Below are 25896 nucleotides of genomic sequence, written 5' to 3' on the forward strand. Positions count from 1 at the left end.
TTTGGGAATGAGTCACTCGGTGACCTTAAAGTATCTGAAGGGAGTGTGGAGGAGAGAGTTCCAAGAATAGGTTTAAGAAAACAACACCCAAACACACAGCTCTCTTAAAATACCAGGCTTGAACTATTTGGGGCTTATATCTCCTTAAGGAACTGGGTTTTAATTCATGACCTGTGCAATCAAGGTAACTATTTTTCTGCCTCCTGCCAAGAAAGTAAGCACCATCTAAGTCAAACTTTTTAGCTAAATTAGTATTTTATTACTATCCATACGTGTGGAAAAAAAGACAAAAGAGTTAAAATGCTCTTAGCCTTCAAGTAGTTAACTGTGTTGTACCAAAATTTAACTTTGTATTATGTGTGAAAGCAGAAGACAACTTCTGAAAAGGTGTAGCTTTCTGGATGAAAACTGTTGAACCTGTCTTTATTGCGTGAACACAGCTTTATTTATTTAAAGTGCATAGTACCCAATTCTAAATCTCTGCTTTTGGTTTCTGTCCTACAGGGAACACAGTGAGTAACCTGATTTTCATTCTACCTCCAATCTATGGTGCGATTCAGACCTATAAAGATGGCCTTGAAAAACGGTATTTAGCTGCATATTTGTGTCTTACAGGTATGTGTAAAACTTAATTTGCTCTTTCATTATAAAGAGAGCTCAGATGTGCAATGAACAATATCCAAATATTAATAAACCAAGTAGTTAAATCCAAATACTGTGTGTGTGAAACATAAACCTCGATTTGTTATACTTGTTAACGTTTACAGAAAATTGGTGTTTGTTGGAAGGACGTGAAGTTAGAACTCACTAAATAACATTATGAGATTTTAAAGCGATCCTTTTCTGGCTTTAAGTCCTGCTCAGTGCATCTTAGCTTACTGTGTCCTTTTATGATGATTTACAGAAGATGTCTTGTGTGTCCTACTTCCAAACAGTTTCACACTATATTAATATTTTTGTGACGTTTGTATGGAACAGTAATACAAGAAATGGCCAAGATCTCGAAGGAACTGGAAAAGCATTCTTCATGAGTTTGAATTTGTTTTCAGTTCCTCTTTGGCATGTATCACCCAACAACTTAACTGCCATCATATCTGGGAAGTTTTGCAAAGATGGAAGAACAGTGTGACATTCGTGCATAGGTGAACTTAAGGGCAGTCTGTTTTTTCTAAAACAGCAGAGTCCAGAAAAGAACCAACTTCCTTTAAAATGTTAATTATGCAACTAGAAGTCACGTTCCTTATGAAAAAAGAAGATGTTTGAAGACGGTTCAGATTTGGCAGTCGGGTCTCAAAGTAGAAACACAGAAATTCTGTGAAATCACAGGATTTCTATGTTTGCTATAGCTCCTATCTCTGTGGAGGCTAGCTTCCCCAGTCTTCTCAGTGGTAAGAGATTGGTTTATTCTAAATGTTACTTAAGATTGGCATACTTATGTATTTAGACAAACATTGTCAAAAACCACATATCCATATGCTAAATATATTCTTGATGCCAATTAAACTGTAACATATACTAGGTACAACTTCATGGTTTTTCAGTTACCTCAGCTTTGCTGATATGTGTGAAGGATAAGCAACAACAATGTACAGCTTTGGATGCTGTCTGAACACTTTCCAAATAGCCATTTGGAGGCTTTTTATGGTTTTGAGTAATTATTCATTTTTGTCTCAGTATAAAATAGTTTGGCGGAAGGAATTCTTGAAGGTCAGGGTTTACTTTTAAAAAGACAGGGAAAGAAACGGTGTGTGTTTGCTGAAGTTGACTCTCTGCATGTTCTTGAATCAAAGTATCCTATACTGCCATTCTTTTGAAACGTAAAAAAAAAAAAAGTAAAACTCTGTGTTTGTGTATTGGGTTTGCATTGCAAGGTTTTGGTAGCGGGGGGGGCTACAGGGGTGGCTTCTGTCAGAAGCTGCTAGAAGCTTCCCCCATGTCCGACAGAGCCAATGCCAGCCGGCTCCAAGATGGACCCGCCGCTGGCCAAGGCCGAGCCTATCAGCAACAGTGGCAGCGCCTCTGGGGTAACATATGTAAGAAGGGGAAAAGTTACTGTGCAACAGTAATTGCAGCCGGAGAGAGGAGTGAGAAGATGTGAGAGGAACAGCTCTGCAGACACCAAGGGCAGGGAAGAAGGAGGGGGAGGAGGTGCTCCAGGCGCCGGAGCAGAGATTCCCCTGCAGCCCGTGGGGAAGACCATGGTGAGGCAGGCTGTCCCCGGCAGCCCATGGAGGTCCCGCAGCTCCACGCAGCCGTAGGCCAGGGAGCAGGGGGATGCCGAAGGAGGCTGTGGCCCCGTGGGAAGCCTGTGCTGGAGCAGGCTCCTGGCAGGACTGTGGACCCCATGGAGAGAGGAGCCCAGGCTGGAGCAGGTTTGCTGGCAGGACTTGTGACCCCGTGGGGGACCCACGCTGGAGCAGTCTGTTCCTGAAGGACTGCACCCGTGGAAGGGACCCACGCTGGAGCGGTTCGTGAAGAACTGCAGCCCGTGGGAAGGACTCACGTTGGAGAAGTTGGTGGAGGACTGTCTCCCGTGGGAGGGACCCCACGCTGGAGCAGGGGAAGAGTGTGAGGAGTCCTCCCCCTGAGGAGGAAGGAGCGGCAGAAACAACGTGTGATGAACTGACCCAAACCCCCATTCCCTGTCCCCCTGCGCCGCTCGGGGGGAGGAGGTAGAGAAAATTGGGAGCTAAGCCTGGGAAGAAGGGAGGGGTGGGGGGAAGGGGTTTTTGGGATTCGGTTTTATTTCTCATTATCCTACTCTGATTTGACTGGTAACAAATTAAATTAATTTTTTTCCCCAAGTCGAGTCTGTTTTGCCCATGACGGTAATTCGTGAGTGATCTCCCTGCCCTTATCTCGACCCACGAGCCTTTCGTTATATTTTCTCTCCCCTGTCCGGCTGCGGAGGGGGAGAGATAGAGCGGCTTTGGTGGGCACCTGGCATCCAGCCAGGGTCAACCCACCACAGTTTGAGACTCAGTCTTCACCATAACTTGTGGCTATCTCTGTCAGTGACGCTTCATGATGGACAAAGTGTGCCACTATCTGACCAGAATGTCAGGCTCTCACACCAAGACTGCCCTGAGTGGGCATTTCTCATATACGGTTCAATGTTTAAAATGTTTAAAAAAGAAAAAAAAAAGTCTGTCTTTGATCACAGTAAATACCATGGACTTCAGTTTTATACTGTTCTTCGTGTTCATGAAGGGGAGTTCAGCCTGCGTATTTGACAGCAGTGCTGGAGGGCAGTCCTGAGTTCCAGCTGGGCTCTGCTCATCTGTGACTGGGATGCCTTTGACTCCTGTCTGAAGTGATAAATGCTTGCATGGCTTGATTTTTATCTCATATGTTGGAACCTAACGTTAAAGGTCACTCCCCAAAATGTTTCTCTTCTGTTCTGTCTCTGCTTCAGTATTTGTAACGCTGGACTGTTTTACAGCAGTTGAAAGATGTAAAGGAATATAGGAGGCTTTATAGTTTCTCAGTGAAGAACAGGATGGTTTGGAATCACAAACCTCTTAACATTTGTTCTACTACAGAATAAAGGCAGCAAATGAGAAGATACACAGAATTTTAAATATAGTTGAAATGTGCCAGGAACATTGACATTCTTTCTGTGCGTGTGACTCAAATGAGAAGCATACTGAAGTGGAGATAGAGTAAGTGTACAGAAATTTCTTTTTGTAAGAAAGTACCAGAGAATTCTTTCCCTTACAGTAGTTTTATTTATTAACAGATTTTACTCTATTTACTTAATTTGTAACGAACAAGTATAGACTTAATCTGCAAAGGGATAGTGGATTTAACACAAACTTCTGATTTTACTTCAGGCACCGTGCTTCATTAAAGACCATATAGCAGAGCTTCTAACTAGCTAGCAGGGTCTAAGGGTTGTTTTGTTAAAGTAGAAATTCTTTAACAATTCTGCTATGAAGGTGGGGGTGGAAGGGAGGGTACTTTAGTTGGGTTTTAACAACTTTGAATCATTACTGAGATTTTACAAGATGTTAAAAGACAGCTGTCAAAGCGGACATTAAAATTAAATCTGTTAGCATTTGAGAACATAAGAAGTGTTGTTTCTAGACATTATTTTGATCCAAATCAGCTGTTTCTTTTGGATGCTTCCAGACATTTAGCTGATTGTCAGTTCCTTTGTGTTTTACCACTCCATGTTCACTGCTTCACTTTATACCCCACAATTTCTGTTGTTGACATTTATTTCCTCTTTGAACCAAATGCATTTTGAATTAGGGAAGCACTGTTCATTTCACATACATGCTAAGATCCAAAGTTGGCAGGACAAGAAAGGGGATTTCTAAATAACTGCTCAAATTTCTTGTTCATACTGGTGCTGAAACTGAGTTGCACTTTTCAGCAAGTTCTTTGAGATACAGCACACTGTTCTCAGCCCTTATTTCTGCTGCCTTTCAGCTCAAAGGGCATGTTGTCAATGAACTCAGTAGGAACTGGATATGATTTTTAAGCTTTAGAGAACTATTTAATCAACCTATAAATTATGAAGAATAATCTTAAGCAATTAGCATCTCATGAAGTAGGTGGAACAAATCATCGGACTGTCACTGCCTCAAAGAATAAGCAGTTGGTTTTGGATGGTTCCTTATGACGCTGTGGGATTGTATCAGGTTCTACCATATGTCATTTCCTCATGCGTCCTGGGAAAGTATGATTCCCAAATGATTCATATCCTAGAAGGGTCTGATTCTAAAAAAAAAATAAATATATATTGTCCTGGTTTTGGCTGGGATAGGGTTAATTTTCTTCTTAGTAGCTGGTACAGTGCTGTGTTTTGGATTTAGTCTGAGAATACTGTTGATAACACACAGATGTTTTAGTTGTTGCTAAGTAGCGCTTATCTTATGTTAAGGATTTTTTCAGTTTCCCATGCTCTGCCAGCAAGCATGTATGCCAGAAGCTGGGAGGACGCATGGCCAGGACAGCTGACCCGAACTAGCCAAAGGGCTATTCCATACCATAGAACATCATACCCAGTATATAAACTGGGGGGAGTTGGCCGGGAGGGGCGGATCGCTGCTGGGGCATCGGTCAGCGGGTGGTGAGCAATTGCATTGTGCATCACTTGTCTTTTCCTGGGTTTTATTTCTCCTTTTTTTTTTTTGTTATATTCCTTTTCATTACAATTATTATTTTATTATTATTAGATAGTATTATATTTTATTTTACTTTAGTTATTAAACTGTTCTTATCTCAACCCACAAGTTTTACTTCCCCCCCCCCCCAGTCCTCCTCCCCATTCCACTGGGTGGCGGGAAGGGTGAGTGGCTGCATGGTGCTTAGTTGCTGGCTGGGGTCAAACCACAACATATATATATATATATATAAAGAGTGTGTAACTGTTTTAGACCTAAGAAGATAAGAAAAAGCAGTCAATGGAGTTACACATATTAGATGCTTTACTTGAAATTTGGAAGGATTGTTCTGTTTTGTATTTCTTTGGCCTGTTTAATAGGGTTCAGTCATTTAAGCTGTGCCAAAGTGGAGGAAAAAAAGGATGCAAAAAGTCTTCTGTGTTAGACATAGCCATAGGAGCTCATAAACACCTTACTAAACTTCACTTCCAGTGAAACTCTGTGTCTGTGAAAATAGTTGTTAGAAGCCCTTCGGTCAAAGTTAATTCCCTTATTCTTACCTACCAGCTGTAGAGAAGATGCTTAGGCCATGTCAACGTTAGTAAATCAAATGTGCTCACAAACATTCCTGAGTGCTGAAGCCAAGTAGCATGGAACAGCCTGTGACTGTTCGTCTCAACCTCCAAAACAAGGTGACCGCATACAAATTCCCTGCTGGGCACAGGCCCTGGACTCTTCTGGCTGCTGGGCTGTGCCTGGGAGCTGCTCGGGGAGAGTGCCAGTTGGAACAGGCCAGATTCACGCCGCAGACTGTTCTAACAATTCGCTAGCGCAGACGGTTGCATTATAGTGTCTGGGAACAGTCCCAGCCATGCTCGAGTTTACTTGTAGAGCTGTACCCTTGGCGTAACCAGGGTCTCTCCTGTCTCCTACGCTGTGGAGGGAAACCATTATAAAACAAAATAATTCAATAAAAATTGTTCCTTTAATTCTACTTTTTCGTCTTGTTTCATTCTTTGACAGTTTATGATGCAGTATGATGTTGTTTATCTTTAGTTCAGTTCTATCATTGTAGGAAACCATAGGTGGAATTTAGGTCCAGATTCAAACACCTAAACATGTGTGTCTACCCGTGCAGAAGTGTCTGTCTCCCACTGCAGTCAGTAAAGCCTACAGAATCATTTGGCTCATCCTAAAATATCCCCTTATATTCGGCCAGCTGAATTACTCCTTATAATGCTGTTCTCTTTAGTGGAAGCTTTGACACCGAGTTCATGTGTAGATACCTAAAGAAAGGTGTTTGCATCTGGAGCGTCCTTCCTTCAGAATGTTTTCATACAGTGCCTGTACAGTTTAAAGTCAAGCCACGTCTATGAAATCCTAATAAACTGCTTTTTCTATAAAGGCTTTAGGCTTACGATAAGAATTTTGAATGCTGATGGATAGTCTTACATCGAAATGAATTATCACTGATTCTGTGATACTTCTGATTCTTCCTAAAACTATTGAAAAATTCGTAGAGGATATTTGTGTCCCTCTAGGGTTCAAATCCATATATGGTTCATATATGGAGCTGGATCTCATGTATAATGCCATATTATTTCTAGCATGGATATTGCCTTGAAGTCTTTGATGGTGTTGAAGCACAGTGAAATAACTGTGTATGAAGTAAAGTTTGCAGATGCATTGCTTTTACATCATCACTAACACAACTGTTTTATCAACTGGCAGTAACCACACATTGTGTTTGCTGCAGGACAAAAAAGACCATGTTAGTCTACATATAGCAGCTAACCTGACTTTGCATTTCCAGTCTTTTTAAGTGCTATTCTGATCTCATAATATTGTGACTTAATGCGTCTTCTGTGCTTAATACATAATTTATGTATATCCCCTGTAACTCGAGAGGTTCGTTGATGTAAAAATGCTGAGTGACTTGTAGTATCTATGAAAAGTGAGTTACAGTAGTTAGAGAGGAAATGGTATTGCTTCAGATGGTGTTAAAACTTCCCAACCGATATGCAGCTTTTAGTGGGTTAAGCTCCTTTGCAAAAGGAAGCAGCTAAAATGAAAACTGTAACCCCAAGATAAGGAGCAAATCTATTGCTCAGTTTGTCAATGGCTGTATGGGAAAGTTGCGTCTATTGAAAATTGGTGTAATTGCGGTGATCATGTTCACTCATATTTGGAAAAGTACAAAGCTGGTAGAATGCCTCATTGCAGTAATAGTTTTTGTGAAGTAAATATTCCTCAGAAATGTCTTGATCCTGAAGTTATGTGATGAGAAATATATCTAAAGATAGCTGCATTCCTGTAGAACTGCAGGTAGAAGCTACATGTGAAGACATTTGAGCTTAAGTATTAAACCACTATTTACTGGAGACAAATACATGTTAAGCCCCTTGTAAGTTTACAAGTTAGACTTCAAGTGTGACAAAAAGGTAATGTGCTCCAGGCATAGCAGAGGAAATAAAGATTTCCTTGCAATCCTTGGCATGTGATAGACGTTTCTTCTTTTTACTTTGCGATGTTTTCAGCACCAAACACTAACCCTGCATTAAGCCACGAGATAGCAACTCTGACTAGCACAGCTCTTGGCCCAGTGAGTGCGGGATTAGATATTAGTTCCCTTCTGCTGAAGTTTGCCAGTTATATAGTGATGTTAGTGAAGCAGAGTATGACACATGCTTCAGCTGCTGCAGTTCAGTTCATCATCTCTTAATGCAGTTTCCTTCTTCCTCCTTTTTGAACAGATTCATGAAGCTTTTTGCACAATTCTGTGTTAAGATATAACGTATGCTAAAGGTAGCAAATGAGAAACTTGATTCTTAGCTCATTCGATGTCTAGATGTAAAACATTTTTAAGTTATCCCTCTGCAATATAAAACATACCTTTTTAAGTTATGCGTCTGCAATAAGCAGGTATAAATGGGATATGTAAAGAATCACGTTGCATTCTTTAGTCTTCATTTAAACCATCTCTTCAAAAAGGTGCTGTTGTGCATAGTTACCACAGTAGTGTTTGAGGAAATGTTGTCTGTGCAGTCTTGAGAGGGAGAGTGTCATCTGATGAATAATCTAGTCACATAATTTCTAGTCATGTAACATCCTGGGTTATCTGCTGAATGCACTTAAATACCAGACAGACTTGACTGTGTTCATGAGCTCTGTCAAGATTGCAGCAAGCAGTATTACAGACTTTTCCAGTAGAGGTTTTTATTCTAGGAAGGACCATATGATGAGTCCCTGTAAAGTTTTCTTGTTTCAGGTAACTATTTTATTGCTACACAATATAGCTAAAGCATCGTTCTCCAATGCGTAGTAAAATTGCATAATCAAAGAAACTCCAAGTGTGATCGTTACACAGAAACAAGAGGATTTTTAGTATTTTTAGGAATTAATTGTAGTCGTGGGATTAATGACCTGAAACACTAATATCTGCAGCATTCTTGATTTTTGCAAAGACTGGAGAGGAAAAATAATCTAGAAATAAGTGCTCCTAATCATATAGGAGGAAGGGGAGTAGTTCAGTAGCTGATTGTTGAGATTTATTAACCCCAATAACATCAACAACCCCCCCCCCAAAAAAAAACCCAAAACCAACAACCCCCTCCAACAATATATTTAATTAAATTAAAATAATTTGAAACTTCTTAGGCAACAATTTTGCCCATATTTGAAAATTACACTTGTTACAAATTGTAAGAGTTTGTGTCATGAAGATGCTGAAATCACTGTGACAGCCAGGTTAATGGATGGTACTGTTTTAATGACAATCTTAATGGTTGTTTTTCTTCAGAATGAACAGTAGTTGTAATATATTCTGTATACATAGAAAAATGGCTATGAGAATTTCTCATTAAATTCTCAATGAAGGTGAAAAACAGTTATTGCTTATTGTTTGGAAAGATTTTTCAGAAGCAAAACAATTTAATCAGAACTTACAGAAGTGCATATGGTTGTTTATGTTCTGGTAGACAGCCATGCTTAATTCTCCCAGAGAATTAATGACATTAAAGTATTTGGCAATACGTTTTTAAATGTAGCTGTATTACAGTTTTATGTTTCAGTAAAGTTACATGCTTAGGTATTTCATTGAGTACGTGTAATAATCACAATTCTAGTCTAATAGCATCTAAAGAAACATCTCCAGACATGTCTATCAACTGTCTTGGGAATCCTTTACAAAATGCAGTTTGTTAGATAGAGGTCTGTTTATCCATCAGTGAAATCTAGCTGTTGTGTGTAGGAAAGGTTATGCTCTTGCAGCAATGCATGGCAGCACTACCCAGTGATCAAGGCTTGAGTGCAAATTACTTGGCTTTCTCTGAAACTAGAGTCTGAGGTAAGACATAATTTCTTGGAGGAAGACAAGACATCGCATTAATGTACTTGTTCTTGCAAAATAAAAATGAGCTAGTGCTTAATGAGAGTGTTTAACTGATAACATTTCAAAGTAATGAGTGATACATTAAATACTCTACCAGCTTTGCTCTAAACAGTGAAATCTAACTTCAAATAAAAATTGTCCTTGTCTAACTGAAAAAGCTGTGTATAGGTAAAGTATATATCTCATAAATTAATTTCAGAAGTAAATTCAGAGTTTAAAAATAAAGTATTTCAAATAAATAGAAATCATTACATGGAAGGATGAGCTTCCAAGAAGAAGGCTCGGAAATGGTGATCTTGTTTCACAAAACTAATCCATACTGTGTGGGTTTTGTTTGTTTACCCTGAATGTCTAGTTCTGAGTTCTATTAGCAATTCATTTCTGCTTCTAGAGCTGACAAAAAGCTCCTTGTAAAATTTACCTTTTAGAACGGGACAATATGCAGAAATATCACAGGTTTTCAGGAGTACTAGCAGTTGAATGAACCTTTGCGTTACAGAAGGATTGAGACAGATAAATCTTAATGTACTTAAAATAAAAAAAGAAAAAGAGAAATAGAATGATAATGTTCCATTCATTCTGGGTTCCCTCCACTCCTGTCCTCATTGAGATTACACCAGTTCACAGGAGACAGTATTGAGAGGAGGGAAAGAGGACACCCACCCCGCAAAAAGCATAATTCAAGGACATCACTGGGTGACTAAACTGTGAAGTAGAAGGCTGTGGAAAACTGGGAGTTTGCCCCTGAAATGGGATGCTGATGTTCTAATTTTCTTTCCCGGTAAAGTTCATGCATTTAAGTTAATGTACCTGAAAGTTTTAGATGTAGACTCTTATGCTAACCATAGTTTTGATTTGTTTTCAGCTGTGGGATTGGGATCCTGGTGCTTCCACATGACCCTGAAGTATGAAATGCAGGTGAGTATTGATAAGTAGCTGTGAATCATTTTGTGTGTGTATCTCACTATATAGTCATATTGCCATTTCTTGACTAGATGAAATTCATATGACATGAGCTAATCTACCTTAAGTATCATTTTACATGACTCCTGCTCTCAACAAGAGAGTAGCGCAGGTCTTGTTTCATTAGATATTTTCCACTGATAGATATACAGGAATATATACTTGCATCTAAAGTAAGAGCTATAATCAATTGCTTACGTTGGTAGAAGACACTTTATCCTTTGGGAAATCATACTATCTTTTTATTTGAGTTGTTATTTTAAAATTCGTACAGCTTTGGCTTAATAGCACGCAGTAGAGACTAGAGTTACTGTTATTTATTGTATCCTTTTTTCCATCTTAATGTTTTCTATTATGTTTTTTATTTATCTAGATGTACCTGTAGCATTAATACTGAAATCAGTATCTTCTGATAGCAATAGTTGAGTCTTCCTCTCTCTCTCTCTTATTCTCATGTAGAAGGCATTCTGTAACAAATTACTGGGCATAGGGATTTGGTCCTGGTATTTCCTGTTTTCAAAAGGGACACAAGGAGTCTTGTCATGTTGTCCTGTTTTAGGTCTGAGAAGATAAAGGAAATTAATTTTTGAATAAAAGTCAGGGTAAAGTGGGATTCAGTTCAAAATTAAGAAACCTGCATTTAAAAGTGTGTGCTGGAAGCCTGTGCTCCCACCGTAGTCAATGGAAGTACAGTTAAGTCAGTGGAGTTTAGAGAGCCAGTCAGCTGGGTTGCCTCATTCTCCAGACTCCATTGGCAGTCTTAACTTGAATAGTATTCATTTAGGTGTTTAGTGTCATTTTAGACCCTGTGAGTGTTCTGTCTGGCCTCCAGCTGCGATCCCTCAAAGGTGCAGGTCTCTTAGATCCCCCTGTCACATCTGCCAGTCTTGGATGGGTGTACTGGAGATGACAGAGCATCTCAGATGGCATTAGGCGCCTATGCCGTGGCAACTGAACTGAGTCCTGCATTTCTACTGATCATAATGGGACCTGAGACACTGCATGTGTGGACACCAAAAGTTAGATGTCTTAAACTTGAACTGAATTACAATCTGCAGTGATGTTTGCCTCCATAATGCTCTGTTTTGTATCTCTGGCATGTGCTGGTGACTGTCAGCCTGCATGGACCATACTGTTGCCACCATGTAAGAATATTTGGTGCTTTTCTTGGCATGAAAAAGGTGATTTCTCTATCCATTTCACCACTCCCTCCCAAATTGAGGTGTGATTTACCTATATTCTCTTCAGCGGTGAAACTGCCTTGAATTTCCACCTTTTCATCTCTCTTCCCTCAGCTGCTTGTTCCCAACCCTGCCAGTGTTTCAAATCCTCTTTCTTACACTGATGCAGAGGTGAGCAAGGCCACCCTGAAACCCAGATCATTAAAATGATCCAGGCTTAAAACATTCTTATGTGATTTTTTTTTTTTTTTTCCTTTGGTGTGGAGGCTATTTTAATCCAAGTCACTTTGATGCTACTTACCATGTAGTTCTGGTGTTGCATCAGAACAAGTAAGGGGCCTATGAACTGTGGTGAGTAAGGGGTGGGCAGAAGCGTATGAGAGGGGAGCAGGATTGTCTTGCATCATCTTTCCAACTGGTGTTGGCTTTGTGTGAGGCAGAGAAAGTACACTTATTTTGGCAGCCAAGTGAAATCAACCAGTGGCCCATAATTACTCTGCTAGCTCACGAATCACCATAGAGGAGACGTTTCAATCAGTAAATAGTCTTTTCTTATTCACTTTATCTCTTGTTGTGATTAAAAGTCAGCATTGATAGCTGTTTGAAGAGATTTTTTTTTACATTTGTTCTGCAATTTTAATACTGTAAATGGTCAATTCAGATTGCTGAAGAGAAATGTGAAAGCTTCTGTTCTTGAAAGCAGTTATTTAGAATACTTCTGAAGCGATCATCTCTCTTTCTCTTATTTTTATGGGAATCTGCTTGATTGTGCATTCCTCAAGAATCCAAAATACTTATTTAACCAGCAAAATCGGCTCACCAGGTTTCCTTCTATCCATGTTTCTTCATTGTTCAGACATGTTCAGACATGCTGTTGACAGTATTTGTGGAAGCATTAATTCCTTTGGATACAGAAGCCATTGTCTTTTGCAAGCAAATTCTAAGTAGGATCTTTTGAGAGGCTCTTTAATGTTACCATTATGTCCCTGAGATGCTGCCCGCATATGAACTTAAGAGTGGAATCAGCTGTCCAAATTTGAAAAATTTCGCTATATTGTATTTCTTATTCTTTTTTTACCCCCTTTTTCTTTTATGAGGCCTTAAATGACTCGCACTCTTAAAGAGCTGCATGAATTAATCCTGCAGCTGATTCCTGTCAGACTTGGTAAAGCATATCACTGAACTTATAACTGTTAGTATAAAGCTGAATTCAGCTATTGCTTCTATTTTTTCCTCTCTAAGGCATCACAGCAAAGATAAACTAATGTGATGGCAAGGTGCCACCTAACACGCCTGTTAGCTTCAGCTGCCATCTATGTTCCTGATACTTTGTTTGTGCTAGCTGTTGCGGTCTCTGACCCTATAATGCGTGGATTCAGGGATTTAGACCTTTTTCTGCAAGGTTAGTTGTGTGCTGGATCAGCTATTGGAACTGGTTCACCGTGGGTCAGATGAGCGTGACTGCCTCACTCGGGAGAAGGAGTGGGGGTGAAGAAGCAAGACCTGCCCTTTCAGTGGCAGCTAGTCAGTAGATCTGTTTAGCAGTATTGTGAAACATTTCCTGGAGTTTCTATGATCAAAACCACGAAAAGCTAATAGTTCACACTCAGGATAATACATCTCTCTCCTTCTGTAAAGAACTAGATCACTTTTTTTTTTCCCAATGTGAAATTTCAAAACTAAAAGAAAGGTTTTGCCTGTACAGTTAGAAAAGTTCTCCCAAACCAAGCAGAATCAGGCTGGCTTTATAAAAGAGTTTGTGTAAGCTGCTATTGCTCTTAACGTGTCTCATTATTCAGAAAAAGGTGGTTGTGAACTTGTTAAGTACCCTGAACCAGTAGTAGGAAGCTAACTTCTGTACAGGCATGGCCATCAACAACTTTCAGAGTGATGATGGAAAAAGATCAAAATCTTGTTTGCATACAGTTCTTGTTTTTCTTAGGAAAGAGTCAAACCTGGTGTAACAATTCTAAGATGCGTAACTATTAACGTTTGCTTAACATATTAGAAATCAGAGGTAGTGGATCTTCATTGATCTATTTGTATGCTTTTGCATTTTCATGATTTTCAGTCCTTCATAAAAGGAGGTAAGTTTAACTATATATTTATGAGCAGGAATTTGTTAATGTTCTTTGAGAAAAGTTTTAGAAGAAAATTATGCTATGATTTTTGGTTTTTTTTCCCTCTAAAGATAAGTAAATGACAATTTTGAGTGTACCTGTTCTTGAGAAATCACCTCTCTTGTGATTACTGTTTTAATTCCATCTCCATTAAGGTGGCAAGTTCCTGGAGAAATAACTGTTTTAGCTGTAACACGCCAGTCATCTCCCAAAGTATAAAAATTATTTAAGACAATAAAACATTATACGGCAGTCATAATTTGGGGAAAAAAAAAAACAAACTAAGAACCCCACAACAAACAAACAAAAAACCCCTGTCTCTGAATTAAAACAATGTGAGAAATTTCCAAAATTAGGAAGTAAACATGCGAGCACATTGCAAGGTACTTCCTAATGGGCTAAAGTTCTATTTTGTTATGGAAAAAACTTATTTCAGTTTCTCTGTGGTTTGTACAGAAGTAAGAAAATGCTACTGGCTGTATTGAGCCGGCTATAAATGGGGTGGTCTTATTCAATCTGACTTTACAAAACTGATTCTTATAAATGTTTCAAGAGGTATGAACAGCAAAAATGGCATGATTCTTTGAAGGCGTGGGCTTTTTATGAAACGTAATATTCAAAAGATTCAGAGTAATAAGCTTATTAATGCAGCAAGCTTTCAGTAGTTGAATAGGGTTTGATGCTGCTGCAGACTGAAGTACAGTCAAGAAGGTGGATATCCAAATGACTTAAAAACTCCTGTTTTCTTAAGACTTATCTTTCCTTATTTAACTTACACAAGCGTGTGAGTTAAAAGTAGTTTTCATGTTTTGATGTCTCTGCTTTTTGTAGCTGTTGGATGAACTGCCAATGATATACAGTTGTTGTGTGTTTGTCTACTGCCTGTAAGTATTTGTTAAATGTTTTTTTTCTGAGTATTTATGAAATCCTAACTTTTGAAATGTAGAATCTGTGAAGCCCAATCTAGTGTATAGTGAGGCTGACACTGAAGCTTCTGATGATTTCAGTGAGATCTCAGTTTTGCTAGCAGTACAGCATTATGACTTGGCCATTAGAGCACCAGGCTGGCTTTAGTCCGAGTTTTTGCTAATTTAGAGATGTTTTACCAGTGTTTTTTTAGCAGGAAAAAAAAATAATTCTTGTTAAAGGCTTTGTGTAGTATACAACCAGAGCTCAGTGTTACTTGGTATGTAAACAGCAGACATAATAAAATCAACTTCAGTAATGCCTACAAAATTATCAACTTTGTAATTTGTTTCAGCTGTATTTCTATGATGTAGTCTGACTCCAAATGCAAATTTCGGATTTCTGGTTAAACCTGCTTTCCACTCATCTGGAAAATTAAAGAAAAAAGACTTTATGAAGAGTTGAGTGCATATTTTATGGAGAGTATCTTGGAACATGCATGACAGCTTAATGCCATGCCAGGATGTTTTCTCCCATTTAATTTTGCGAGCAATGTAGCGTTTGGCCACTGTAAAGATACTGTAAGTTGGCTTTTTCTTGCCTGTTGCTGCGAGGCCTGGATTTAACATGATTTGTTCTGTCACTTGGAAAATCCAAATGATAAATCAACTTGTTGCAGACAAAAAGACAATTTTTTTTGTCTTTTTGCTTTTGAACATATCAAATATTCAGCTGTTGAAAACTGGAATATCTTTGGTGAAGATTACTCGTAGCTTGCAATGGAGATGGGATGCTATAGGACTAAACCCACATTCGTGGAAATCACCATCAGTTTGTGATTCATACATTAGTATGATTTGTGCAAACTCAGGACCAGAATCATAATGCCTCTGTTAGTGGAAATATTTCTATTGTAGCTCCCCATCTCCTTGAAATTGCCTTTGCATTTATTTTGTCTGATTTGAATGTGGTTGGGGAAAAGGATGAGAAGTGGCTATAAAAATCTGTTTAAAAAAATAACCACACTTATTTTGTGCAATGGTTACTCTATTATCTTCAAAAGCACTGAAGTCGGTTACTGCATTTATAGCTCTAATAAGATTCTGTGTATGTATGTTTGGTAGTAATTAAAGTGTTCTGAAGAATGAGCTAATGTTTAGTTTGGGAGGCCTTTAATAATCGTTTTGGTTTTCTTGAAGGTAGGTGGTGGGGTGGTTCTGCACAGGACATTCCCTTATACCTCATTCAGTCCTACTGACTCTCAAGCTGTGTAATTACTTTGGCAAGCCATTTTGCAATGTAGCACATAGTGCTGTCTTGTAGATTTTTTTTTTTCCCCCCCCAGATATTCCTACATGTTTTTTCTTCGTTTCCTTTTATTTATCCATTATGATGTCTGTTTCCAAAAGTTTATAAACAAATAAACTAGGCAGATGTAACTTGGAGTTATATAGACAACTTCCTCTAGCCCTAATGATTTTGTATTTTTCAAAGTTCATTTTTGTTGGTTTTTTTGGACCTTTTTTCTGATGGAGATACAGTCTGGGATGTGTGTGTGTAATTCCATCACAACTGTGACTGAAACGTGGTGTAGAGATTGTGAAGCTAATTTTAATGAGTTGTTTTACATACTGGGAGCAATTAGCTGTTTCTACCTTCCACTTCTACCAGTACCCAATCTAGCAAATTTACTGCACTACGACTGTAGTAAAGCCATAAACAATCTGCATTTTAACAAATCTCAAGAGTTCACTGTTTTGTAAGGCAGTCCCTTTCCCACGCTGCCTTTAGCTCACAGATGTGATGTTTTTTGGCAGCTGTATTGCATTTTAAACTCATTTCTAATTTGCCATCCATTATCACCCCTTAAGCACCTTCTGAAAATGCTTCTTCTTCCCAGACTCTTTCCACTGACTGAGTTTTTTTTATATGCATGAGCTTATTGGGGGGGGTTTTTTGCACTAGATGTTTTAAAAAACATTTATTGGTAAAAGTGTGAATTTTTATATCAAAATGACGCATCTTTATTGAAGGAGTTACAATTTCTTGAAGGGCCTAAGATTCATTTGGATCAATTTTCTCACAAATTTTGTGATAATATACCTTGAAAAATGTGTCCTTTATATAGTAAGTGATGAATGTTATCACTCTCCTCTATGTTCTGTTCCAGGTATGAATGTTTCAAATACAAGAACACAGTCAATCATCCACTGCTTTTCTTGTTAATAACATACAGCTTCGTAGTCAGCATAGTAAGTAACTTTTCCTAATACGGCATTTTCACCTGTAGGTTGACAGTTGTCCTGCCAGTGAAGGAATGTTATACAGGCAGTACTGAATCTCTCTCGCTTCCAGTCAAGACAGACAAATTATTCTTTTGTTGGGAGAATTACGTGCTGGCCAGAGAAACATGAAACCTTTCTGTCTAAACCAGTGTATAGAATAAATGAAGAAGAAAAGCAGTAATCCAGTTGCTAGAATAGGAATGTGAGAAAAACAGTCACCGTAGACTTGTTAAGAGACCTTGGACAAGCCGTGTTCCTCATCTTCCCTCACTTTAATTCATCTACAGAAATAAGAATAATTCTGCTCAACAGGCTTCAAAAAGTGAACTGTGATACACAGTCCAGGATATTGACTGGTGTTTTAAAACAACAGCCAGAATAAGAAAGGAACTTAGCTGTTAAAAGAAGTTAGAAGAATTTTAACTGTGTCATGGCTAACTTGATTCCCTTTCTCAGTGCAGTGTGCTCCCTTTATGAATGAAATGAGTTTTGTGCTGGCTGTCAACCACAGATGGAATCTCCTTCATTATTTTTATTGATAACCATTTCTTAAAAAAAAGGTCTTATATGGTATCTTCTGCCTTCAAAATACTTGCCTGTTCTCTTCTGTGCCTCCTAAAATTTTTTACACTTGTAGCACGTTATGCCTAAGGTCTAGTGCCCTTCTCTGTTCAAAAGCAGAAATTAAATGAACTGCATTAACAATAGGAAGAACTACTAGCTTTTTGTAAAATTAATTGAAATGTTAAAGCATTGTCAAAAACATTAATAAAAGCAAATCAAAGTAGAGTACGTTTTCTTCTTGCAACGCATATCAAGAATGTGTCTGGTAATTTCTGCATCCTAATTGTTTTTGTATGTGTTGCAACTCTATTAAATGAGGAGATTTTAGATGTTAATGTCTCTATTTGTGCTTCTTAATTTGAAATAATTCCACAGTAAAACCTCAGGTTTTGCCAGAGGAAACTTCAAATGTTTAATCAGCTTTAATGGTGCATGGATAGGCACTCATGTCTTGATTCTGACAGAAGTAGTCTTGGCAATATTTAGATGAATAATGTTATGATCGTTCTCTGTTGCAAATCATTTCTCTCTTTTTTTTTTTTTTTTTTTTTTAATCTTTCCAGGTTTACTTAAATTTGAAAGAGCCTGTATTCCATCAGGTAAATCTTGCTCTGTTGGAGAAGCTAATCTTGTTTTTAAACTATGCTGTTTTAGTGGAATGTTTTACAGGATTTTATAGCTGGAAGGAAGATAGAAGGCAAGCACAATTTGCCTTTTGGTTTTTCTTTAAACAGTATTGCTGCCTGTCATGTTACCATCCTCTCACTTGGTGACCTGAAAAACTAGAATGGTCTAATGCGTGTTGTGTTTTACCATTTGACCTAATATTTCACGTGGTTTTCATCAGTGGCGAGTGTAACAAGGTGACCCTTGCTGTGGGCTAAGGTGTGTGCGGGAGGGAAGGCTTAGTGAGTCCTTGTCCGCTTCTTTCCATTAGCAGCTGCTGTGAAACTATGACCTGACATCGTAACATGGCTTGGGTGACTTAGCGCCATGTTCTTCTCTCCACTTTAACGTACTAGTTTGTTGGCTTTTTTAACTGCTCAATTTTACTTTGTGTAAATTCAAGCTGGATTTAAACACAGAATGTCTTCTAGGGTTATGTAGCAGACTGGTTGTAACCCTACATAACATCTAGGGTTATGTAAGACTGGTCTTACAGGCTTAATGGCATATTTGGTACAGGTTCCTTTTGTAGCAGCCCAAGAGTATTAATACGCATCCACTGCCTGTGGGGATAGGACTTGTATCACTTGCCTCTTCACAGGAGGTTAGAAATCATGCTCGTTTATGTAGGCCATGAGTATTATTCCCTCATTTATGATTTTTTGATTAGGGATAACAGGTGAAAAATTGCCAAGCAGAAGCACTGAGCTCTTTGCAGGACAGAGCTTTAAAGCCTTAATTTCTGAAATTGGTAGTGCCATCGCTTGTCAAAATGTGCCTGCTGCATCAGCAGTTGTGAAAATGGTACGTGATTCTGTTGGTGGATTAGTGAAGCACTGATGAATAAAATAAATTCCCAGCTGCTCCAAATAATCTCTCCTAGAAACATGAATTGTTACTCTACCTATAGATAAAAAGAGAAACTCACAGGGTTTTTTTGATAATGTTAATTAAATCCTTTCTTTTTTTTCCCCCTACTTACATTTCCAGCAGGAAGATACTGGCTGGGGTGAAAGCGGCAATTTCTGATGCTTTTACTGAGCTGGTTATAACTGGTTTTGAATGAAGTGACTTAAAGTAATTTTATTAACAAGAGTGGCAGAATTTACTACTGATATTGGACTTCTATTTCTTTAATCGATTATCTACTCAGCCTACATTTATTGCAATAAATACATCACAGCTTCACTATATTCCAGTTTGATGCATTGGCATAGGTATTGTCCCATGTCACAAATACTAAGACAATAGATATTATGACTTGTCAGGAAAGAGGGAAATAGGGAAACTTTAAACTGTTGCCCCAGACCTTTAATTTTTTGCATCTGGTTTCTCTTAGGTTCAGAATATGAATTCCCTCTTATAACTGATACATGAGGAATCAATGTAGAAAAGATTTAGGTCCATAAAAGTGCTGGACCTTTTACAACAACTCTTTCCAAATTGATTTTTATGGCAAACATAGAGCTGTGGCCAAATTCCAAACGTTCAAGTACTGCACTCATTTTTTCACAATCTTTGCCAAATATGTTGTAAATCCAGAGGAAACATTTCTGTGACTGCACAGCTAAGCAAGGTTATTTTCTTAATACTTGTCCTTTATTTTTAGAGTGCACCAAAAAAAAAAAAATCTCAATATAATTTCAGTAAGTATTTTCCAACTGAATGGGTCGCATAGACTTGAAGTAAAGTTAAATATGCTCGTGCAATCATAGTTTAAATCACAGTCTCGCTCCCTAACTGTATTGGAAAGCAGCGTCAGGACATAAAGCAGCATTTGATTCCTCTAGGTATTTGTCTGTGATCATCATCATCATTTGTCAGCCTTGCAAAAAGGGGAATAACTACATGGACAGCTTTATATTGTTCATTGTTTCAGTGTGTCTTTTTCCCTGAAAGGAGAGCAATAAGAATGGAAAAGGAACCTGTTATATTTAGTAGCCGGGATCCAAGCCTCATTTTTCAGTGAATTACTTTCTACTTTCCTTCCCAACTTAGGCTCATAAATTGCTTACTGCCAGCAGGGCATGAAGGGGATTTCAGATTGTTATTCATGGCACTGTGGCAACAGAGACCAACTTCTTTTTCTCCATCCACATATTGCAGATCCTTAGGGGTCTTAGCGCTTTAACCATAGGAGGGATGAGATGCACGTTTTGGTCAGTTGGAGGCTACACATCATTAGAAGGAAAAAACCACTTTCCCTGCCTGACAACTGATCTGGTATTTTTTGCCGCCTCATCAATTAAATGAAAGATAGCAGTGGCCTTCACAAGCCTGTATTGTCTTGTTTATGTCAAAATCTCTCAGGCTAGAGCACTATTATTACTACTATTACTATTCCATGGTGCTAAACAACCCTACATCCCAGTTTCCTAGTTGTTTTTAAGCCAGCATCATAGTCAAAGAAAACAGCTATGCCTCTCCCCTCTTTCCCATCTGGCACACAAATTTACTCTCTGATGTGAATTTGATTGGGGAACTCAAGAGGTTAAAACTTTCCTCAGAATTAGTTTTAAATCAGATTAGTTACTCATCCCTGTTTACTGCATCTATATTTGTGCTTATAAAGGAAAGGGGTGGGGGAAGACTGGCTGCTGGTGTGGAGTGATCCATAGACACACAAATATAAGACAGCCCTGGAAGTAGAAGAAATTACCCGGCAGTTAAACTTTTAGACTCAAGTCTTACAAGTAGCCTTCTTTCTAATGTGATACGGCCCAGAAAGCTGTCACCTACAAAGCATTGTTTTCCATCCTGATTTGTTTACTTGCTACATACCATATGCCGGCCATACACTTGTAGTGATCAAAAACCTCATTCAGCTAGTGGGCCAAGTTATGTGAATAATGAAATAGATCTAAAAACCTGTTCTGTTTGCATAGTCATCTGCTGCAAGAGTTTGAAGCATATTTTGAGCAAACAAATAATTAAAAGGTAAATAGAAAATTAGATTAAATGGCTGTTTCTTCTACATTAGGAAATGTGATTTAAAAAATGTCTTTTGTATAGACATTCCAGAAGTGTGTTATGGTGTCCTATGAGAAACTAAGCAAGCTGGAGAAGTAGATCAGTGTGAGAATCACAAATAGGGTAAGGGAGCGACTAGTGGAAAATGACTAAAGGAGATGATGAAAGGCAGTCTCAGTCTGAACTTTCTCAGGATCAGTGGTGGAACTGCTTTTATTTAGCAACCTGGAGCAGGAAAAACAGAGTCATGTACTGATGATATTTGTGATGATACAAAGTTCAGAGGCATCAACTGAGTACAGAGGAGGAGATGAAGAGATAACAGGGAGACCTTGAGGCCTAGAATGACACATGATTCAAAATAGAAGAGCATGAACTGATGGGCAAATAGCACCTATTCTTGTTCTAAACTGCACACAGATCACCAAAGGAAGGAGGGAGAGAGTGCCTGGATGTGTTTGCTGATCACAGCATCATGATATGACCAGTGAATTTTCTGCAACAGTGATAAAGTAAAATACAAGTATTGGATTTACCAATTAAGGTGACTTTGGGTAAGAGGAGGAGTGAGCGTGGGAGAAAAAGGTATTTAATTTGCCTCAGTGAAAAAACTAATGAAATTGTTCTCCACAGGTGTTTTAAATATACAAATGCAAAGAAGAAAGTGAAATCACGATGAAATATGTATGTAGACATACATATGGGAGCCTGAAACGGCATGAAGAATATGTTATGTCAGGGCACAACCTGTTCAAACTTACAGGACTCCCCATTTTGGGGAATCTATGTGGACCCACTTGATGTCCTACAGCTCTACAGAGTCCCTCCTGCTGCTAAGGCAACAGGTAGTTGTAGGCTTGTGGCTTAATATATTGTGCCTTTTAGTGGAACGTGTTCTTAACTTTCTACATGTTCAGGTTGCCAAGCAGTCTTTTAAAAATTACCTTTTCAGGGCGTGCTTTCACCACAGAGTTTTTTTCTACTTGGGCATTGTCCTGCTGAAGACCACGTATAAAACTAATTTGAGTGAGATTTCACTCTGTTACACAGCTTGTTTGGGGATGTCTTCCAGAAAGCAAGTACAGCTTTCATTCTGGCTAGTACTTCTACCTGCACAATAGCTTAGGGAATGCGGAAGGATGTTCAGACTCTCCAAAGGATCAGCTCTACAAGTCATTGAAGGGGAAGCTCAGTTTACTGCTGCAGACAGTGTCCTAGAAGCTCTGGAGAGCTGCTCTGTGCCATGCAGCAGCAGTGACATGTGTGTTGCTTTGCCATCATGTACGTGCATCTAAACAGGACCAAACCTGAATTAGTTCATTCAGGAGCTGTCAAGGCAGCATGTAGTACTAAACAGCCGTAACTATGCCAAGTTACTCGCTGTTTCAGTGTTGTTGTGGGGATTGTCCTTGCTTTTTCTCTCTGCTCAGATTTCTTTTCCAAAAATCCAAGAACATGTAGAAGTCAGTTTTCTTTGTTGTAAATTGCAAATACAGTTTCCAACTTCAAGTACTTAGGCTAACCATCTTTTGATAGCTGGTTGGTCTATTAATAGATAAGCAGTGGTTGCCAAGAACCCAAAATCTCTCAGTGCAGTTCCCAATGTGTACACTAATATTTGAGGCTGATAAATTGACTTTATTAACCAAGGATGGGCAGAAGGCCAGGAGCAGAGGAAACAGAGAAGTGGGAATAACAGGCTATTGCTCCTTTCTGTACTAGAAGAGCAGATGAAGAACCAGTTTTATATGCTCCCCGCAGTGTGGACTACCAGCCTTGCCTCTGACTTGCATACGAAGTGAATCTATATGATTTGCTTAACTGCCTCCGCATCAAAAATGCTGCCAAACACTGAGCCCTGAAATGCTTACTTCCCATTTGTGAATTAGAATGGTGTTCATCATATTTGGCCTTCTTATCAGGTAATCCACTGTGTATTAATAAGACTTCGGGTTTTTCCCCATTGTAAAGATACAGGCTTCAAAGCTGAAATACGTGCAGCTTTGCTTGCATCTTAAACAGCAAAGAGGGAACTGTCTAGTGATAACAAAAGATGATTAGATTCTGTGGTTTCCTTTTGTTTCAGTTGTAGTGCAAGGGTGTTCTTTGGCTTACAATTTAAAGGCACTGTGAGACAAAATAGCACAAAACTTGCTTGGGTTTTCATCTGTCACTTAAGTGATGTGTTAGTTAAGGAAGAAGAACAAAGGGAGCTAAAGGAATTGAAAAATTTGAGTCAACTTGAATAAGGTAGATTTTTATTTTATTTTATTTTATACTTTATCCTTCTTTGGGTGGATGGATAATACCTAACAAATTTTTGGCACGATGAAAATAGTAAATCCATGGGTGGTAAAGGAGTAAAAGTAAGCACTGCTCCCTGAAGTATAAACTAAGTTGTGTAGCTCGGTTTATAGGCCTCTAGTAAGAAACAGCTGTAGCGAGACGTGCAGCTACAGTCTCTGCATATCACAGCAACACCTCCTCGATGCTTGCCTTCAGTGTGAAGAGGAGGATTGGAGCATGCAGAGCAGAACAGTTTGTTGTGCCAGTCTTTCACAGGCTTTTAAACACGAATGTGTTTTTACTGCTGACAACCTGTTTGTGTGGGGGAGCAGAACAGGCAAGAAATTGAAGTGTCAACTGTGGGCATATTTTTCTTCAGTCACTGCAAGGGTTTTTTTTATTTTTTTTTCCTTCCTCCCTCCATTAAGACTGTCCTTTTCTGCAAGCCATTAAGCAACTCACTAGGAGATACCAAGCCAGAGGCTTTACAAGGAAAGCTTTTCTTAGCTTTTGCTCTTTCCTGCTCTTAGCAGCTGCTGCAAAAAATAGCATTTTTAGCCTGTGTTTTACCTGGGCTTTGGGCTGCCTGTTAGCCATGTTTCTCTAGGCATAGTCTGAGACTATTTAACTCCTTGTACAAAGAACCCAAGAGCAAATCGGATAAAAGCATGAAGGTGGTCACACCTCTAACGAGTATGATAGAAATTTCTCTTCATGGCTAGGTTTTTCCTGTGTCTCTGCTGCAGAAGAGCATTTTAGCGGTGGAAATTGTAGGAAGGAGAAGATCAGCAAGGCAAGGGCATCAAATTGTGATTTGGGTTCCACAGGAGCCTTTCTATGAGTTTCTTCCTCCGTGCTATCCCTCTCTTAGAATAAATTACTAGATTGGATTAGAGAAATGAAACAGGCTGTTTTAAATGAGACTGATGAAGTAAAATGGCATTTAACTTTTAAATTTAGTTTGCATTTGTTGTATGGTGGGGTCTTTTTACACAAAATGTCAGTGATGAAGAATTGTACCAGCATGCAGCACCTAGCACACCTGAGCAGTCCCCTTTCTACCTTTAGCTTGGGACTGATAAGCACTTGATACTCAGGCTGTCTAGCAGGTTTTGTTGGGGGTTTTTTTCCCAATTTATGTGCTGTACCCCAGTAGGGGACTGGAATTAGCTAACAGTTTTGCATAAAGTACAAGCCAGAACCAATTAGCCTTTCAAATAGTTTTGCTTTGTTTAGCTCTACAGAGCAGAACACACAGTAGTAGTAGTTTAGTTACTGAAGTTATTTGATCTCACTCTGAATGCAAATAAAGAGCTGCTGTGCTGAATGACTTTGCATAGTCAATATTGGAGCTTACTTTTACCTGTTGTCAAACATAAGGGCTCTGTTGTCTGTCTTGTTCTGTATATATGCACTGATTATACGGTGTGTGCTACTGACCTCATCCTTAAAGCTAAAAGGAGTTTGAAAATTTGCCTTTATGGACTTTTGAAAGGTAGGTTTCACTTTGCGTTATTACAGCAATCTATTTTATGTCTGACGACTAGACGTGCATATGCTCTCAGGACAGCAATAGCTGAATGCCCCGGTTACAGCAGAGTAAGAGTTAGTCCTTGCCTTGAAGACAGTGTAGTCTAAAAGAAGGAAAGGTATGAGGAGGTCAGTAGAATGTGGTAAGGACACTGGCTTGTAAACACACCTCTGTGAGGTTTAGTGGCTTTTAAAAATAGGCAGCAAAGGTTTGTCATTTTTCTGTTTCATGTAAAACAAGGCAGCACTAGATAGGAGTTAACTGAAAGCAAAATGAGAAAGGAAAGTCAGTGAACAAGGAAGCAAAAAAATAGCGAGGGGCTTGTGGGCCACTGGAGAGAGGCAAAGAGCAAGGCACAGCCGTTTGGAACAAACTGCCTTTTGGCAGGAGGAAAACAGTGTTCGGAATAAAAAGCATGGAGAGTAATTTAATGTCACCGGTGTCTGAAAATCCTCCCTGCTGCAGTGGCTTCTGCATCACTTTTCAGGCATGACTGACCACATTTCTTCTCTTCTTTAGTCTGTACGTCTTGGAGATGGTGTTATGTGGCTCCTAAGCTTATGAATAAAAAAAGGGAGAGTGATTTAAAAATCACGAGGCAGAAAATAAATGATTACTTTGACTTTTTCTGTAAGTCAGGCGATTACATTCAAATTCATCAAGCCTACAGTGAGCCAGATTTTGCTCATGGATCTTTTCAGAGCGTGCAGCCTTCCCACTGTATAATTAGATTGAATCCCAACAATCTGTAATAGTTGGTTTTAAATGCTTCCTGGAAAGTTTCTTCCATACTGGTGCTCAGTGTAGGCATAGTGCATAGTCTATTCAGGTGTTTGCTTTCAGGAAAAAATATTAATCAGATGTCAGTGAAGGAAATATAGCTTTCAAAACCAGTTTTAGCTGATGCTTATGCAATGCTGGGC

At 38.9% G+C, this 25896-nt stretch overlaps 1 protein-coding gene across 2 annotated transcripts in view; it reads left to right on the forward strand.

Annotated features, from left to right (window-relative positions):
- Nucleotides 1–25896, forward strand: part of ACER3 (alkaline ceramidase 3) — a 61421-nt gene that overhangs the window by 20517 nt on the left and 15008 nt on the right. The window contains exons 2-6 of one of the 2 annotated variants that reach the window (XM_050891833.1): nucleotides 505–615; nucleotides 10367–10419; nucleotides 14597–14649; nucleotides 16842–16923; nucleotides 18084–18119. In XM_050891833.1, the coding sequence (XP_050747790.1) occupies nucleotides 505–615; nucleotides 10367–10419; nucleotides 14597–14649; nucleotides 16842–16923; nucleotides 18084–18119 (335 nt within the window). The remainder of the gene's footprint in view (nucleotides 1–504; nucleotides 616–10366; nucleotides 10420–14596; nucleotides 14650–16841; nucleotides 16924–18083; nucleotides 18120–25896) is intronic. The other variant, XM_050891841.1, reaches the window with a different exon arrangement.

The sequence above is a fragment of the Gymnogyps californianus genome, chromosome 1 (genome assembly GCF_018139145.2).
Source record: "Gymnogyps californianus isolate 813 chromosome 1, ASM1813914v2, whole genome shotgun sequence".
In the NCBI taxonomy this organism is placed as follows: Eukaryota; Metazoa; Chordata; class Aves; order Accipitriformes; family Cathartidae; genus Gymnogyps; species Gymnogyps californianus.